The sequence below is a fragment of the Watersipora subatra genome, chromosome 9, assembly GCF_963576615.1.
Source record: "Watersipora subatra chromosome 9, tzWatSuba1.1, whole genome shotgun sequence".
In the NCBI taxonomy this organism is placed as follows: Eukaryota; Metazoa; Bryozoa; class Gymnolaemata; order Cheilostomatida; family Watersiporidae; genus Watersipora; species Watersipora subatra.
The window spans coordinates 46,549,670-46,568,966 of record NC_088716.1 but is presented as its reverse complement, the minus strand read 5'-3'; the positions used below and the strand labels follow the sequence as shown (position 1 = coordinate 46,568,966).

Genomic DNA, 19,297 nt, shown 5'->3' with positions numbered 1-19,297 from the left:
ATATGATCATCATAGTTCAGAGGTAATATTGGCATTAGTAAATAATCCTTTTAGATTAGCTCATTCATCACGCTTAGTAGGCGTTTAATCTCATTATTAGACAGTGTATTACTATAAAGTCCAGCTGGCGTTGATCGCTGGTACCACTGTTGAAAAAGCTTCATCACACTAAAAATTTACATTGCTGTGCAGCTCTCGGTATAGTGGTGCTGATTTAAAAAGAATATGTACGTGTAACAGTAAGACTTAGTCAAGTGAGAATATGTACTTGTAACTGTAAGACTTAGTCAAGTGAGAATATGTACTTGTAACAGTAAGACTTAGTCAAGTGAGAATATGTATTTGTAACTGTAGGACCTGGTCAAGTGAGAATCTGTACTTGCTACAGAAAGACCTAGCTTAGTCCTTTGAGTATCTTACTGCCGACTCCATGTTTAATGACTAGATCACCCAAATCAATCAAAGCAGACCAAGTCAGCATATCCATGATGACTATTAAATATTATTGAACTCAGGCAACTATATGCTATAGTTAACCTTCACATTTACAAGCAGTTGTTATTTCATGTTCTCTCTTTATCTGTCTTCTAGTATTCTAACATTATCGATTCTTTGCTTTTTTAGACAAATGTTTGCAAATTTAGTTTGTAGGTAAGGTTGGTAGAATGTTTTGGCTAATTGTTTTTTTACAGAACCGCTCTCCCCATGGAATCTTTAACAATACAAAACTGGAAAGATATCCAGCTGCAATAACTCCACAGCCTGATGTTGAATAAAATCTGACCATTACAGTAATGGCATGTTTGCAACCTTCAATTATAGAGCCATAAAGTTTACTCTAGAAATAATTTGATTTTATTACTTCTATAATCAATGAGTTTGTTGAATAAAGAAAAGTACTATTTTATGTTAATGTTAGTGTGTAGGGTGAAATATACTTGACAGATGGTTCTAGAACATACGATTTCCTACATATGTTCACCTTGAGCTTAGTAGAGGCATTACAGCAGGCTATTACTAATGGTTACCACTGCCATCTCGAGCTCAGGAGGAGTACGGTAGGCCATTACAGGTACAAGTGGTTACCATGTCCACCTTGAAGGCAATTGGTAAAGGGGCACCTGGTAAAGGCATTACAGTAGGTCATTACTAATGGTTACCATGTCTACCTTGAGCTTAGTAGAAGCATTACAGTAGGCCATTACTAATGGTCACCATGTTCATCTTGAGCTTAGTAGGAGCATTACAGTAGTAGGCCGTGACTGATGCTTGACTGCCCTCACTGCTCCCTGAGGAGAGATTGCTCTGCATCGAGCGTTTATGTGCCAACCTACGCAGGTACTCCCTCAACAGACAGCGAGCAGAGCAGGCAGTCAACAGAGCAGGCAGTCAAAAAAGCAGACAGTATACAGAGCAAACCGGCAATGAGGGCTAACTATTTGCTATCAGCTTCAATCATCTTCATACTTATTGGTAAGTACGTACTGTATGCATGTTGAGTTCAGTAAAATTTAAAATCTTGAATTTAACAGTGTCGATAATGCAATACACAGGACATGTAGATATTTGCAATTAAATAAAGACTTGTTAAGATTTTACCACTTGAATGACCTCTGAATGATCTTTCATTTGAATAATGTAACTTGTGCCCTTTTAAAGATTTTCCTACTAATTGCAGGTCTAAATAATTTTATTTTTCTAAGAACAGTAACTCATAAAAGGTTTGTAACACAAATCTGTGTGAGTATATCTTTCATTGTTTGCAGGAGCATCGCTAGCTCTAGTAGTTGAGAATGAAGGTCTTTTGAATATATCTGAGGAAGACATGGCCGGTCTTCAGCCAGCCAGAAAACGTGGGTAAGTCAAGAACTTACACTACTCAAATTTTATAGAATTGTCAGTCCTTTTTCAAAAGTTTTTTAAACATTTTGAACAAGAATTGAATAAGAACACAATAAAAAATAACAAGCGAAGGTAGGCCCTAAACAATAATAAATAATAACATCAAAACAGCATAATTACATTGACTTCATCTGTCTGTGTGTCTGTCTGCTTATCAGACTGTTTTTGCTAAAAACCTTTGGTATTACTTACAGAAAATGTATCTACCAGCTGGTGCAGAATAAAATAAACAACCAACAACTGGTGCTAGGCATATACATTTATACTTTACCAGGAGCTAGTGGTATGTAGGACAGCAAAGTTATATAGCAGAGTATCTCTATATACCTTACCAGGAGCTAGTGGTATATAGGAGAGTAAAGCTACATAGCAGAGCATATTTGCAGAGACTAGATAGAATAATACAATTAAACTTGAGGCCATTTGAAACATTATAGTAATATTTTCACCCCAAGTGGTACATACAGGAGTTCAGGAATAGGATGTCCCGCTGCCAATGAGTGATCAGCAGCAGGCATAAGATTGAACTAGTCAGCTACCAAGGAGACTTCTGCAATAAACTTTAACAGTTAACACTTATATTACAGATTGCTAACCGTGTCACCTTTTTATGCCCCATCTGTAGACCTTAAAAAATGTTTTACAAACTTGACGTATGTATACTGTTAGTGTAGGTTTATATAAATTGAATTGTTCAGCATCTAAAACTTGAGGAAAGTTCATAAAGTTTATCACTATTCTTTTGCTCCCAGGCTATTGCTGTTTAATGGTGGTCAAGGAAACCATTTATAAAATACTGGTGGTATTTAAAATACCTTTTTATATCAAAAAATATGTTAAATATAATTGTTGGAAATTTTATTTTTGGAAAGTATTTGGTTATGTTATATATATATCACTTTCTTGGCAATAATTTCATTTCAAACAAAAATGGTTGCCAAATTGTGCCATTCAAGGAATCTTAAAACAAAAAAGGGCAACAGTTAGCCAACAAAATCAAATAGATGATTTGACAAATAACGTTTAAAATACCTTTCTTTCCACAGAGAGCGGATATTAGGTGGAAGATTGTTAAAGCATAAAGCAATGGTATTTTCATAATAATTGTTAGTGGTTGTATGCTATTGTTCATAACATATAAGTTGAATTGAATGGAAAACATGTAACTGTCATGTAAAAAACGAGGACACAAACCAAGAGATATCTATAGGGTTTAGTTTATTTCCTGTGGCAGAAACGTATCTAGAATAGCTTTCATGCAAATCTAAAAATAGCTCTCGACGCTTTTAACACTTTTTCAAACAAGGAGCAAAAACTTTTACACTTGTATCTGGTTGTCACTAGTCCACTAGCTAGCACTTGCATCTGGTTGTCACTGGTCCACTAGCGGGGATGTCAATTTTAAAAGATTTGAAGAAATCTACAGTTGATAGACACGGATGAGAGTCAGATTCAGGTAATCCTAAAGGATCATCTCCTGCTTAACTCTGTTCAAGTGACCAACTGTTCTCTGTTGTAGCTCTGCATCGGTACGAGATACACCCCAAGAAGGTGAGCATAGCAAAATTTATCTTCTTTCATCTTTACCAGATTTGCAGCCAATGACAGAACCAATTCTTATAAAACAATTTCAAGTATTTAGATTCACATCATATATCATTCTTTTAGGAATTCAAGTGTAGAGTGAGTCCTTCTGTACACTGTGACTAGATTGCTTTTAGAAAGTCAATTTAAAAGTATTGATTATATCGTCAGACCCACTTTTACTTTGGTCAAGGTAGCAATGGATGCCAGTATGACAAGATTTATTATTCTTATAATTACTATTATTATTACTTTTGACTTCTTAGCGTGTTCCTATTATCGTTGTTGATTTACTTAGCAAGTCTATGAACTTTAACTCAGTTATATTGGCTCCTTACGCGTATATATGTGTATGTATACAAGCCTTTAGTAGAATAGTGGTATTACTCTTAAGAGTTATCTGACCTTTGCGCACAGAAATTATATGCTTGCTGACCAACTGGCAAGCATATAGTTTTATATATTATACTATTATATAACTATATATCATATTAAATATTATATTATATATTATTACATTATATATTTTTAGATATATTTGCCAGTTTATTAACTGGCAAGAATACTTGTGAAAAAAAATTAGTTCTTTCTGCCTAAATTATGAGTATCAAAATATCTGTTTTTCTTTTTTCTCAATTCTATTTGGGAAATCACCCTATTTAAGTGGTGATGATTATGAGCTCACGTTGAACAGCTGATATTATTAATCTTTAACGACAGAACGGCACACGATCGCATATTTTAAAAAGTGTAGCCATCTATTTATATTCAGTAAAGATCTTGTGTCAAATAACAGACAATTTGCTGGTATAAAAACCCTAAATTGGTCTGTAAAATAGTGTCAAGACCAAACTAAGTACTAAGAATTCTTAACAAAACTATGTGTTGGTATATTCACTAACAATCATTAGAGGCGGTAGGTAGTGACATACGTGTACATGTATTATGAATGTGTCCAAGATACAACTTAGTCAACCTATTATCAATTTCAGTATATAATGAAGCTCTCCCACACAAAGGGTTGTGTCTAGCATTTCCAATAAATCGTGCCAACAGGAAATGACTTTCTGTGGGCGTTATCACAGTTTCCTCGAATAAAAAATGACTCAAACGGACATTTTGCATAGACATCTATTAGTACTATTAATATTTCACAAAATATAACTTTGACAAGGCATGTATAAATAAAACGAAAAACTTACACCATTTAATAAGCTCAAAGACAAATTTTACCAGCAAACACAGCAGTTATAGGTCAGGGTTTACAACAAAAACTGTATGCAAAGACTTGTAAAAAAGATTATCAAAGATTATATTTTTCTGAAGTTTTGTTCAAGTTCATCCATATAATTTAACAAACACCGGCACGAGAAATTTGTCTCAGTTCCATCATTTGGAAGTTGATGTTCCATCAAAGGCTTGCACCTACTCAACGCTCTAAGTCCCAATTATCTAACCACGAATATTATAAGAAAACAAGATTATCAGCTTTCCTGGTAGCATCTCATTTGTTGGTGGGTTTATGTCTGATTGGACAAGCCATTAATTATTGGTAAGGAGATTAGTTAGAGGAAGCGAGAACGGCTTAGGGCATTATCTCTATGGATGAAAAATATTAATATTTGCTGGGTTGTGACTTTGAACAACTTCATGCACCAGTGCATAAATTAGGAACATTAAGACTAAAAAACACCCATATAGAGTTCATATTACGTATTTGTAACATGTAAAAATATTTTATAATAGAGGTTGGAAAGACACTAGTTTAGAGAAATGATTACCTTGTAGTAGTTTGTACTACACAGACATTACTGGCCTAAGAGCTGCTTTACAGATGTCAATATTCAAATTCATAGCAGGTTTACTGACGTTTCTAACATACATAGTCTTAATCATCTGAAATCGGAAATGCTATAAAAACAGGACATTGTGACATTGCTAGGAAAATAATATATTGTTTAAGGCTTGGCAAACATAGTAACATAATGCAATAAGTAGTAATAACCTATAATATAATTTATTACAATAAAAACTTAACTGTTTTTAGTCCAATATATCTGTGAAAAAAACATGAAAGACATTCAAGTTGCATCTATCAACTTCAAACTGATGCACAAAAACAACTGTACGCAGTTGGATGTTTTTCCTAATGGAATCAATAGTCCTTGTGTGATATATATATATGTGATATTTAATATATATATGTATAAGTGTAATATATATACATGTATATATATTGCAATACATTGTAGCCTATTATACTATGTTGCAATATAAAATAATATGATCTAGTCTACAAGTATATTACATGACATTAATTTATATCATAGTCTGCTATAATGCAATATTTTACAATACGGCTTTTGTACTAAAGTTTGCAGCTGGATAAATAGATTTTTAGATGTCTAGCATTGCAGTGTTAGCAATTCTTTGAATGATATAGCAACTAACTAAAGCAGTGATTAACTAGTTGTGACAACAATCACAAGAACCGGCTTGTGGCTCACCGTGAGTTAGTAAAGCCGTGTTTCATTATTAGGCAGATCTCTGTTCAGATTAGAAGAGTTTGCTTAGTTCACCTTATCAGATCTGCATGAGCCAAGAGATGATTCTCTATTAGTTCAATCAACCAATCAATTATAGATAAATCAAACATGTTTCTCTTATGTACACTCACTCACTCACCCAGCACGCGCATTGCTTAGCTTTGCCAAGATACAGACAGGCGTCCGGGTTAATATGAAATCATCCTGGCTCTACTTCAAAGATGATTGGAGTCTGCTAAAGCTCTGAAGACCCGCTTATCTCACCGCACCTGACTATTTCTTTGATGTTTTTACCTAAAGATTAAATTCAATTACAGCTTTGGTTAATTAGGTTGTTAAAATGAATACTCAACAACAAAATAATCCTTTAAAATTATTGTATTTTGTTCTACGTAATTAGTAGTAAAATAATGCAACAGCCTAACTAAAGGGTATAAATTTCATTGAGAATAGAAGCTGTTTCTTTCTATCTTGATTGTTTCTGCAGAGTTGTGTAGAGAATGTGTCCTGGAAGCCAAGACAGCTTTAGACAGGTTCAACCAGTATATATATCTGACCTACTATCAAGGAATGCCAAATGTCACAAATTCGGATCAGCTCTTCGGGCTGAAAACTTGCAGGTGAATAAAAATAAGATTCTTTATTAGAATGGTCTAGCCTTAAAAACCTAATTTATGTAAGTCTCAGGCTACTATTTACAATCAAAGGCAACAAAGAACGCTTCTCAAATAAAAAAATCTGGTATGAACTATTATTTATACTCCAAGTTTTTTTTCTATGCATCACATTTGATGTGGCTAAAGCTGGCTCAAATGTTGAGAGCTTATATTGAATGCAGGTGTTGAATATCCCAGCAAGTGTTACAAAACAATTACAGGTGAATAAATTATGATATTACTATGGTGTACCTTAGATGGACACACAATGATCAATTGCAACATGTAAGGATTTGCGAACAGATACCTGTGTCAGTGCCAACAAACTCAATTTTTGTGTGTAATATTTCTCACCATTTTTTAGTTCACAATAAATTTATTTAGCAAAAATGCGATTTTTCTTACATATAAACTAATACAGAGGAATTCATTTGATAGCAGCAGCAAATGCATCATCAGCAATGACTTAGTGAACAGACCTATTCTCTTGCTATGATATCAGGAGCTAACTATTCGTTGTTGTGCTTTATTATTTTTCACTTTTTAATTATTTACATTTTACGTAAATCTTTTTGTTAATATAAAAATTTGTAGAACTATTAAAACCTTATAAATTACATTAATGAAAGATAGGAAGATGATTTCATAATTGCTGATAGAAAGTGGAAACCGACACAGCACATAATTCCATAAATGCCTCTGATAGGTTATTATAACAATTGCACTGGTGGAGCATTGTATACCCTTAGGTAAGAATGTATCAGCTGGGCAAAGATAAGTCAAATAATTATAAAAATTTGTGTACTGTACAAGTTTATGCTTATAATACTTTAAAACTATAATACTATAAATTATTATATTTACAAAATTATAGAATAATCTGATCATGCTGTTAGTGAGTGCCAACAGTCACCCTCTAACTTTAATAAAGCCTGTTGCTACTTGTTGACAGCTGTCATCAAATGCAAACTTTAGTTTTATTAAAGTATTCACAACCCGAGCTGTAACATTATTAGCCAACATTCAATGGTTTTAACATAATGTCCTTAATAATATATATAATAATAATAATAATAGTAATAATCATTTGTACATATTATTTACAAATGATCATATCATTTTTTTACTTTTTAAATGTTTTTTGTCATGTCTGTAAACTGTAAAATATCAAATATTATTTAATCCAATAAAGTTTTTATCGCATTGAAACTGCACCTCTTAGGTTTGGAGCTATATGACAAGTATAAACAGGTGATTGTCTTTTCGGTCAACTGAGTTAGAAATAAACCTATTAACTTTATATTGATACTAATGATACTACAAAATATTTCTAAACCTACCTTGGTTTAGCATCTTTTGGAATCTCCTCTATTTCCTTGTAAATTGTACTTACTGCCTCTCATTGCACCATCTTGAGGTGATGTATTTTCCTCAGCTACCTAGTAACCTGTAATAGGTCTACATTAAACCCTAGTGAACGTTGTTGAGGTTTATTATATAACATTTGTAGAGAGTTTGCAGAGGTAACTGACTGTTTCTCTAGTTGTACTGCTGCTCTGACAGCAGGAGAGGTCGAAGAGGTCAAATCAAAACTAGATTATAAGAACCTGAAGGCGTTTCAACATTTGCTTTGTGAGGGTAGATACACTCCTGGACACGCAAGTGAGTCACCAAATCTATAAAATGCTTAGGAACTGAAGCTAGGTAGCAAGAAATTTTACGGTTTTACCATGGTTAATTCTACATCGCTAGCATGTAACATTTCTTTGGTATAGAATGAGTGGAGCTAGACCAAAGAAACAAGCTAGCATATTTTGATATAGTCACTGATATAGGTGATACATTTTTAATGTTAGGCATTGCCACTGAACAAATCTTTCATTGCTGCTCCTGTGTCTATGGCAGGCTGCAGGCTAGCTGATACTCATAGATGTGACAAGATTCGCAGAAGTAGCTGTGGAGATACTCTGGTAGAGTAAGTATGATTTCCTCTATAGCCATGCCGATATCTGACCAGGGCTGCCAATCAAATTGAAACGCTGACAATGTAATTGAAATAATGCCACTAAAATGGAAATTCTGCCATTAAAATGAAAATGCTGTCACTAAAATGGAAATTCTGCCATTAAAATGAAAATGCTGTCACTAAAATGGAAATGCTCTCACTAAAATGGAAATGATGCTACTAAAATGGAAATGCTGTCACTAAAATGGAAATGTTGCCGCTAAATTGAAATGCTGTCACTAAAATTGAAACTTTGCAAATAGAGTCGAAATTTGGCCTCTAAATATTTGAACTCTACACACAATTGCCTCCAACAATTACTGTAGATATTAAACCTAGCAAGCAGATTCATTTTAAACCAACGCTGTCAAGGTTACAATCAGCCTTCGCTAATTCTATCATCACAGAGGAAGAAAAATTGGCCTATCTCACTTGTTGTATCATTAAACTGCAGAAATTTGCTGAGTTTCAAAGCAGAATGTGAATCCTCCCTGATAAACTACCCTTAATTCCTGGGTTGGGTCTTATATCATTCATCAAATGTTGGAACAGTCGAGCACATAGAGCTACTAACCACCCAAGCGTAGAAGCTTAGCGGCTCAATAGAGTGCAGCTACGTAAATAATATTGTTTTATCTTTGCTTTTAATACATGAAACTTTAGCCTCCCTTGAAAGCTTTCCTTCCCTACATTCATATAATTTATATAAAAGCAAGTCAGTCATAGCTTTATTATCTTTCTATACAGTTTTTCTTCTCTTACCTAAGAAATAATAGGTTGAGAGAATTGGAAACAATTAGTTGATTGAATATTAACAGAATTTGCGAATGATGGTCGACAAGCAAAATGTTTCAATAACTGAGCTATAAAGTGAAGATAACTTCTAATGTAGAGTTCTATTTTTGAACGTAAGAACACGCTAACTACATTGCCAATACATATATTTAAACGCAAAATTTGGAACAGACAGCTTTTGAGTTCATTCATAATCAGACAGCCTGACTTAGCGCATTACATATAAAAATAAAAATAAAAAACACAGTAACATAGACCTAGTGACATAGACCTAATAACATAGACTTAGTAACATAGACCTAGTGACATAGACCTAATAACATAGACGTAGTAACATAGACCTAGTAACATAGACATAGTAACATAGGCGTAGTAACATAGACCTAGTAACATAGGCCTAGTAACATAGACTTAGTAACATAGACCTAGTGACATAGACCTAGAAACATAAACCTAGAAACATAGACCTAGTAACATAGACCTAGTAACATAGACCTAGTGGCATAGATCTAATAACATAGACCTAGCATTCACTTTTGTCTGGATAACGTACTCAAACCAGCAGTATTGCCAAAATGAATGTCATCAGCAGACTATAATTGACTGTTATATAAAAAGAACATACTAAACAACTAAAGTTATGCGTAAGTGCAAGAGGCACAATAATATTATGCATAAATTTTCTTCTGCTAAGAGTAAAGACTTTATGCAAAAGGCTTTAACGGCAATCAGTATCCCTTTCTTTACCCAGCCATACAGCATAGACCATCAGTCATACTGTTGTCTGTTCCGCACTCAGGTACGAAGAGTGTGTAAATGAAATACTCACTTGGAGTGGCCAGAACTGCACGGGGTACTGTACACCGGCCCGACGTTATCTCCAGTCACAGAGGTTTGCTTGGAATATGGAGTGTGCCCTCAAAGCCACCTACAAGTCTCAATGTCAGGATATCGTCACTATATTTTGCTTTGAGCCAATTAAGGTAGGAGAACATAACTTCAGATTAGAACTATTGTGTTGCATTGCATTAAAATACCGGTAAAAGCTTTGTTAACTTTTTTAATATAAACAAGATCTATTCAATATAAAACTAAATATTTCTAATATTAAAGCGATTTAATATTTAAAATATTTAGTTTAAATATTTGATATTTAAACTTTTTTTTGATATTGATACTGCAACACTAAACCCTAAATAAAACACGCTGACATAGAATCATAGGCTAAATTTTTTGTTACTTCACTCAAAAGTAAGTACATATTACACGCTGCCTAGTATATACTAATGTGTGTGTTTATACTAGACTCAGATTTCTTATAGTATAATTGATTTTTTTGCCATGTTTGTTGAAACTGTTTCAAATAAACTAAAAAACTTTGACCAACAACTATAATGATGTATTTCAAACAGTGCATTCCAGGTATGTAAGCTGATTTAAGGTTGCAAAAGCTGTTTAAAAAGCTTCTGAAGCCAATATAACACATAATTGCCATTGCATATTGAAAATGCAAATCCGTATTTCTGATTGGATGTTTTGTTTTAAGAAAGCATTAACGCTATCATTGTAGGACACGGAACACAACTACGGTGTTTATCAAGACATCGACACGATTGAAGGACTAGCTAACAATCTCGACAATGTATGCCAGTAGGTTACAAATCTCCCATTGCTCTCTCTCTATCTCTAAAACTCCAATGATGCTGAACACGTGATTCATACAATGTTAATGTCAATGTCTTTATATCTTATTAGCTTCTAGAAGTACGTAGTTTAGTCAACAGCGCTGCCATTTAGTGTTCAACTAGCTACTAAAATGATAGTTAGTTTCACATTAGCTATAGTCAAACAGTTTATTTGATTTTATTAGTTAACTGCTAGCCTTTTTGTTGTTTTATGTTTTGTGTACGGCATAATTTGAAGAATATTTTTGCTTGAAATAAAATTATTGCCAATAAATTAATATAAATATGATTAGCCTTTGTTCCTTGTTATAGGGTCCTTGAATCTCCATTCGAGTGCATGGACACCGCTACTTATGGCTTTTATGACTACTTCGGCCTCAATGTGACTTACGCGTGTCGTGGTGCTGAGGATACGATGGAAGCAATCAAAGCTCAGTGGCAATCACTCATTGACCCTTTTTGTGGTGCCAATGTTTCTGCGGAGCATGTGAGTTAATGGCTATGTGTTTACACTATATTCTCTTTAAAAGCAACTTGTTTGAACACTATTGTGACTTTTTAAATAGAGTAGGACTTTTGTCTTGTTTTGTGGTGCACAATGACCCTAACTATCAGATGATTATATTGTTACTGTCTCATTTAATTCTCAAATTTAGAGAGCAGCTTTTGTATTTTTACTGAGACTGATTTGTGTTCAAACTTTTGGAATCTTGCCGAGTTATTCCATTCATGCCTACTTAACACCCCAAGGCGTTTTGTGAAGTTGGTTATAAATTTACCGAATGTCAACTTTTTTACATGATCAGAACATAAAAAATTGTTAAACTTGAAGGATCAAAGACTTATATGAACTGAGTGAACTATATAAAGTGACTTAGAGTAATGCTGCAGCTAAATTCAGTGGCAGTGGTATTGTCAGTATTAAATAAAACCCATAGTTCTGACAAGCTCTGGCCTGTTATAGAAGGTATGCTAGAAAGACTTGCAATCAAAGTTTATTATGCGAGTATGCAGAATTCAGATGTGTACAATTTCAATTATTTACGATGAAAACATCTACCTATTATAATAGATAAACTTCAAAATAATTAAGCTGTTTATCAAACTACTTTATTGGTTGCCCTTTCTTAACAAAGAGAGCTTTTATGTTCAAAAATTTATTTACTCGTAGTTATTATTATGAATTTTTTAAAAAGTTATAGATGTGGAAGATGGCATGTTGAAATTAAAACCTAAAAGTAAAACATAAAATGAATCAAAAAACAAGAATCATTTCAAGACACTTAGTTATTAGCGTTATATTTTATCTAAAATATTAGATGCAACTAACTCAATGTGAGATCTAAAGAGCCAACACTATCTATCAGAAGGTGGACACAACTGCTGATGAAGGAATTTTGATTTGTTTTATTAGGAACTTTTATTGACAGCAAAATCATTACACTACAGACCTATTTTCTTTAAAATGAAAGCATAAAAATTAATTGATCAAATATTTGACTACTAACCACAGTTTTCATTTTGACAGTTTAATTGCCACCTTAATTGTTTCATTCTGTGTTGATTTACAAGCAACCAATAGAAGACTATGTAGTGACTCAAATAAATAACAATATCAGAGTTAGCTTCTCTTGTCAATTATTACAAACTCTTTTCCAGATAATAAAAACCGTAAGAGGCAATATTTTTCACTGTATTCTGGCAGAGATATACAGCCTCTCAACACTTGACATTACCTTCTATCTGCTGTCTATTTGTTCACAAGAATGATGTAGAAAATTAACAAAAAGCAATAATAGTAGTGATGTACAAAGACAAGATAATATAGAACCATGTACAAAACCATGATTTTTAAAACTGGTTAGAAAATGAAGGGAAACACTGTCAAAAACTATTTGAGCTTGGCATTCATGTTTAAACTTTTATTTTTTATAGTAAATAGTAAAAAGTTTTCAAGTTTTCTATCTATTTAAATTTCAGAACACGGTAGAAGATGTTTGCCCTATTCCTAACCCGGCTAATGCTCCTCCAGAGAGTAAGTAGTTTTCTACATCGATCAAAGTGAATTTAATATTTCGCTAAGAAAATGAGTAATCATTAATCACAGGTAACTTGTAGAGCTCAAACTGGTCATCAAGGTACAAAAACTTAAAAAAATTAGGATTTTTATGACTATTGAGTTGTGCAATGCATTTTAATAGTTACGGTATCTATTAGTTTGTATTGTTCTTGTCACACACAGTTTGTTTCCAGTGAAGATCTAAAATCAGGCAATTTTAATTTACACATTTTTCCATTTGTTAAATGATATATAATTGCAAGTTAAATAGTCACATTTGTGAATTCTGCTTCACTCTTAAAATTAGACAAATATTTTCATTACTTCTGCAAACTAGAATAAAGATAGTACTTACATGCTGTTTAGTGATGGTTATAATCATCATATCAACACCTGGAGATGCGCAGCTAAATACTAACTTCATCGAAACTGATGGCTAAGTTAATCAGGTCTGAGTTATCTGAGTGTTTGAAGAAGTCCCTCCTACTACAACTATCAGCACTATAAAACAAACTGCTCAACAAACAACCAAAAGCAGCTGTATTAACAAAAGCATCAAAAAGCTGCTTTTAATGCAATAAAAATTACCACTTTAAACATTTTTGCTGGACTCTAGTATTATGATCCCAACGTATTAAAAAAGATTGGTTCAAGGATGGTATAGGAGAATGTCTACTCGCGAAACCATTCTGTAAAAAAAACATTAGTATAAAATCACGCTGCATTGGCAGCCATAATAATGTAACAGTGATTTGATAATACTTGAATGACAATGACGAATTTCTCTATGTTGTTGTTAAAAGAATGCTGTATCCTGTTTAGCTAAAGGGTGGCATCAGTTTGAATTTTGTTGCAAGCCAACCTTTAACAATTACATACCGTACTCATTATAAAACCAAATACGAATAAATTAATAATATTTACGAATTTATTAAAATACTTAATAACTGAACAGCATCAAGTACATCTACGACAAAAAATAAATTGTAACTTCGATCTTGACTTATTAAAATGTTACTGATTTGTGTCCAAATAAGCGTCTGCTTTGTTATTTTAATCTTTAGTGTTAACTTTTGTGTTTACCATTTTATTCTCAAAACAATTTTCTGAAGTGTCATACACACATTTAAGATAGAACACACATGATTTTGATGCGTATCCTAGCATACTCATTAAGGATATATCAGTTCCAGTGACACCACCCCCTACAACCACTACAACAACAGAGAGGACTTGGGATTTTTATGAGCCAAAATCTGGCGACTGTCCTATACCCACTGGAGAAAAGGGGGAGTGTGAGAGAGTATGTGGAGATGACTCTCATTGCCTCGGAGTTAATAAGTGCTGCGCTGGTTGTTGCAAGGAACCTCGCAAGCGAACCACCGGTAGAAGGTTAGTTCATAACTTACATGTCCGTGGCAGCAGATATAGCTTGCTTTGCTTTTGATAAACAAAGAATACTGAATATATTTTAATCAAAATATAACAATACAGTATTTGGTTCTAAAAATACATTGCTACTCTTTGTGTATCTTTGCAATAGACACATGTATATTGATTTATAATATAAATGTATACAATAATATATATAATATAACACGATATAATATAATAAAATACATAATATAAATAGCGAAATATCTATTGCTAATAGAATGACCTTTACGGCGCCTATTGTTATTTTACAAATATATATAAGCAAAGAATGATTTATCTTTTAACTACTATAAGATATACAAAACAATAAAAAATGTTTTACAGATTTTGAAGCTCCGCATTCTTTTCTTAAATTTTTTACTCATCACGATACCCAATGCTAAAAACAAAGTTAATATACAAGCTTCGCCAATTTTTTTCAAATTTTTATAATCTAAAAAAAATGTCAATCATCCTTTTGCAGATATTGCTAAAATATTATTTAAAAACATACAGTTCCATTTTTCTGTCATGTATTTTCAGGGGCTGTTGTTTGATATTCATGTACATAATAGATTACTGCTAATGAAAGAAATGGATATAATATCTGCATTGACAATACCTCATTGCAAATGACTTTTAAAAAAAAGACTAAACTAACTAATATAACATAAAATTGAAATATTGATTGTTGTGAAAGCTTTTAAGACCATTGATGAACTCACCATGAACAAATAGGTATTATAATTATAAAACCTGTTCTGTAAACATTTCTAGTAACACAAGTTTGGTTTATTAGATAGTATTTTTAATGTTGAGTTTAAGAAATCTTCCAAGTCAGTTATTGGTGCTTTTTGTGGCTAAATAAATTCCTAGTGTTACCATATGTACATACTGTACATGGAAAGAGTCAAGAGAACTAATGAAGGACAACTACGGAATACTACAATAGGTAGTGCAATCAAACTTTTGTTTCTAGGTCATCTTATGAAGCTATTATTTGCTATTGCATGGCTCCAAATGCTTGAAAACAACATGTTCTAGTCTTTTTTGTCCGTGTCCTTGCTTATACTATTCTTTTTAGAGTTGTCCTCTTCTTGCCTGTTGTTAGACCACTCCTGGACAACTCCAAATAGTCATCTTTCAAGGCAAGCTCAACTGTGATGCTGATTTATCAGCATTTAAAAAATCAAAAATAGGCTCTACCTTATATATCAGGGGAACTAGTTGCTTGCTGTATATGTTGAAAACCTGTGTATTTTTAAGGCTTCTTTTCTGCTTTTAGGCCTCGCCTAACTACCACTCCTAAAACTAGGTCAGGGGTTACTGGCAGGTCAAATTTTGCACGCAAGCGAAAGACTACTGAGACGGCTTCTTCTGTACAGTCTGATGGCACTAACATAGTCTCACCTTCCCTAACCCTGGTTCCAGTCCTACTCATCCTTATCCGCCTCCGTTAGCCTGTCTTCCTGTGGTCTCCTCTTTCAAGCCAACAAGCCGTATGTCTGTTTGTTTTATTTATGTACTGTCGTGAAGCTTCCAGCTTGTAAGCTTTCTATGTCTAGTTTGGTTCGAACTGAAAATCTGAGAGTGATGTGTGAATAGCAAAAGGGCAAAAGAGGAGAAAAAAGAGGTTAACAATGAATATATAATACATTGTGGACAATAGACAATAAGCGGTAGGGTTAGAAATGTAGGCTAGATGTATGTATAACATTTTATTGGCATTAATAGACATTGACAGTTTGATGTTTCTCCTTATATGCCAAAAGAAAAACATATGGGAAGACAGAAATCAAGAATTGAGTTGAACAAAAGTGTTTTAAAAGCTGGCAATCTAATAGTACCGCGAAGGAGTCCAGATAATGAATTGTAGGTTGTAGTAACAGAAAGTTCATAAACTAAAACATGCGATGATGGATGTAGTATGTTGGTACCGCGAAATAGAGAATTATTTTTGTCATATGCGTTGAAGGGTAAATACAGAAACTAGGTTAAAAATTTTGTTTTGATTAGCATGAGAGAGTGGACAGTAAGTATGGATGACAGGGAGTGGGCAGTGAGTGTGGATGAAAGAGAGGGGGCATTGAGTGTGGGTGACAATGAGTGAGCAGTGAGTGTGGGTGATATAAAGTGGGCAGTGAGTGTAGATGATATAAAGTGGGCAGTGATTGTGGGTGATATAGAGTGGGCAGTGAGTGTGGGTGATATAAAGTGGGCAGTGAGTGTGGGTGATATAGAGTGGACAGCGAGTGTGGGTGATATAGCGTGGCCAGTGAGTGTGGGTGATATAGAGTGGGCAGTGAGTGTGGGTGATATAAAGTGGGCAGTGAGTGTGGGTGATATAAAGTGGGCAGTGAGTGTGGGTGATATAGAGTGGGCAGTGAGTGTGGGTAATATAAAGTGGGCAGTGAGTGTGGGTAATACAGCGTGGGCAGTGAGTGTGGGTGATATAGAGTGGGCAGTGAGTGCGGGTGATATAGAGTGGGCAGTGAGTGTGAGTGATATAGAGTGGGCAGTGAGTGTTGGTGATATAAAGTGGGCAGTGAGTGTAGGTGATATAGAGAGGACAGTGTGTGTGGGTGATATAAAGTGGGCAGTGAGTGCGGGTGATATGAAGTGGGCAGTGAGTGCGGGTGATATAAAGTGGGCAGTGAGTGTGGGTGCTATAGAGTGGACAATGAGTGTGGGTGATAGAGAGTGGGCAGTGAGTGTGGGTGCTATAGAGTGGACAGTGAGTGTGGGTGACAGAGAGTGGGCCGTGAGTGTGGGTGCTATAGAGTGGACAGTGAGTGTGGGTGACAGAGAGTGAGCAGTGAGTGTGGGTGACAAAGAGTGGGTAGTGTGTGTGGGTGATATAGAGTGGGCAGTGAGTGCGGGTGATATAAAGTGGGCAGTGAGTGTGGATGACAGAGTGGGTAGTGTGTGTGGGTGCTATAGAGTGGGCAGTGAGAATGGGCAATTGATTATAATGAGGGATGAAAAGATTCTATATGAATTATAATTGTAAACCTGGTGTACGTATAAATAATGGTATGCGAGTCAATACAGTATATTATTTTAAGAACAAAGTTAACCATCATGACAACTAAACCAACTAAACACATAGATAAAGTAGATTGTGTGCTAGGTGTTAAACTGCTCTTTACCAAAGCATTCCAGTCATATAGACACATAGAAAATGGGAGAGCGTCAACTATTGATACTTAGATTTCTAATTGTAAACGTCGAAGTTGGGGCCATCATTAAAGTTTTAGCTTGCAAATTTTGACAGGAGCCCCAAGCATGGCAAGCTGAATTTCCTTGCCAATAGTGAGGTGCTTGTTTAAAATAATCTAGGTTACCTATAGTGGAAACATTTATTTTTAAGCCATAAGGTGTCCATAATATACAAATTTTTCTTTTGACCATGAAACTAGTTGTCTACTGTTGAGGCAATTTTATGAATATGAAAAAAGCTTTTGGATTAGAAGTATATCTCTAGCTCAAATTTACTTTGTGTAGCAAAATAGATGCTGTAACGGCGCATTTAGTTGTGTGGTCAACTTTGCTTTGGCGTCGTGTTGCACTCTTCATTTTAAAAGCTTTCCGTATGAGTAAAATCAACTAAAAAACAAAGTGACTATTTTGCACACAGTCTTTTCATTAATTACTTGCTATTATTGACTGTTAGGAATGATAGTTATGATGGCTAAACATAAAGGTCACTCGCATAATTTGTGTAATAAATCAGTTTTTTGTTAGAATTTAAAAGTTAAATACCAGAGCCCCTGTAATATTAGTTTTGACCACAAAGTTTAATCCCTTGTCAATGAAACAAAGCGTAATAGTGTGATTTTAATTGACAGTCTTGCTATGAGCAAAAAGGTACGGAGTTGTTACAAATCCCAAGAGAAGATTTGAAATTGTATTGGAGGGTTGTTTACAGACAATTTGGGCTTATAAATGTTTCTCAAAATAGATACATTTTGACTGAATATGAGGAATTATTCTATTTTTAGAAGATATTACTGCTCCCCACAATGTCAACAACTACGAAATCAACGAAAAGAACGAAGACGAAATCGTTGACGCGAACGCATGAGATTACAACAGAGTGTTTAGGCATACAACAGCAGCCTGGTGATATAATTCTCGACCATACTCGGATACAGCAGTTCAATTAGGCTTGCTGATGATCATATATATTAATAGTATTTAAGCGGTAAGCAACTATGATGCACGTATAATCAGAAAATATTTATATTATTTTGGATTTTATTTTACATAAAACAAAATTTGACAATAAATCATTTTTGAAAAGTAAACTCTCAGTTGAATGGCCCTTTTTATCTACACAAGTCAAGGTCAATGCACATCAATTCATCAGACAGCCCACATAAATACTATGAACCACCAATACAAAGTTGTTTGCTCAGTAAAGCAGCAAAGTAGAGTAACTCCCAACTACAAAACTAATACTATAGCACTTGATTGCCTTAGCAAATGCCTTCCGGGAGTTTTCATTCTCAAGGCAATCTCTTAAGCCTTTCTGTTAAGGTCTTGGTAGCCTCTTGAGATAAAGATTACAATGAATGATTTATTTGACTAATCTGAGATGATTTGAGCTGGTAGAATGCCCTTTTCAAACATCTTGTTCCTTCATTATC

The 19,297-nt window shown here is 34.1% G+C and overlaps 2 protein-coding genes across 2 annotated transcripts; one reads left to right on the top strand and one right to left on the bottom strand.

The window, feature by feature from the left end:
• Positions 1–1,265: 1,265 nt before the first annotated feature.
• LOC137405135 (uncharacterized) lies at positions 1,266–19,268 on the top strand. The gene is made up of 13 exons (XM_068091360.1): positions 1,266–1,473; positions 1,767–1,857; positions 3,422–3,453; positions 6,520–6,652; positions 8,199–8,350; positions 8,594–8,663; positions 10,288–10,471; positions 11,059–11,138; positions 11,486–11,660; positions 13,154–13,208; positions 14,420–14,624; positions 15,934–16,147; positions 18,650–19,268. Exons 1-12 carry the CDS (start codon positions 1,266–1,268, stop codon positions 16,106–16,108), a joined length of 1,560 nt encoding a protein of 519 aa, XP_067947461.1. The 3' UTR covers positions 16,109–16,147; positions 18,650–19,268.
• Positions 16,638–18,224, bottom strand: LOC137405134 (coagulation factor V-like). The gene is made up of 2 exons (XM_068091358.1): positions 18,144–18,224; positions 16,638–17,582 (listed from the first exon to the last, which is right to left on the bottom strand). The coding sequence occupies exons 1-2, from the start codon at positions 18,222–18,224 to the stop codon at positions 16,638–16,640; spliced, it is 1,026 nt and encodes a 341-aa protein (XP_067947459.1).
• Positions 19,269–19,297: the final 29 nt, after the last annotated feature.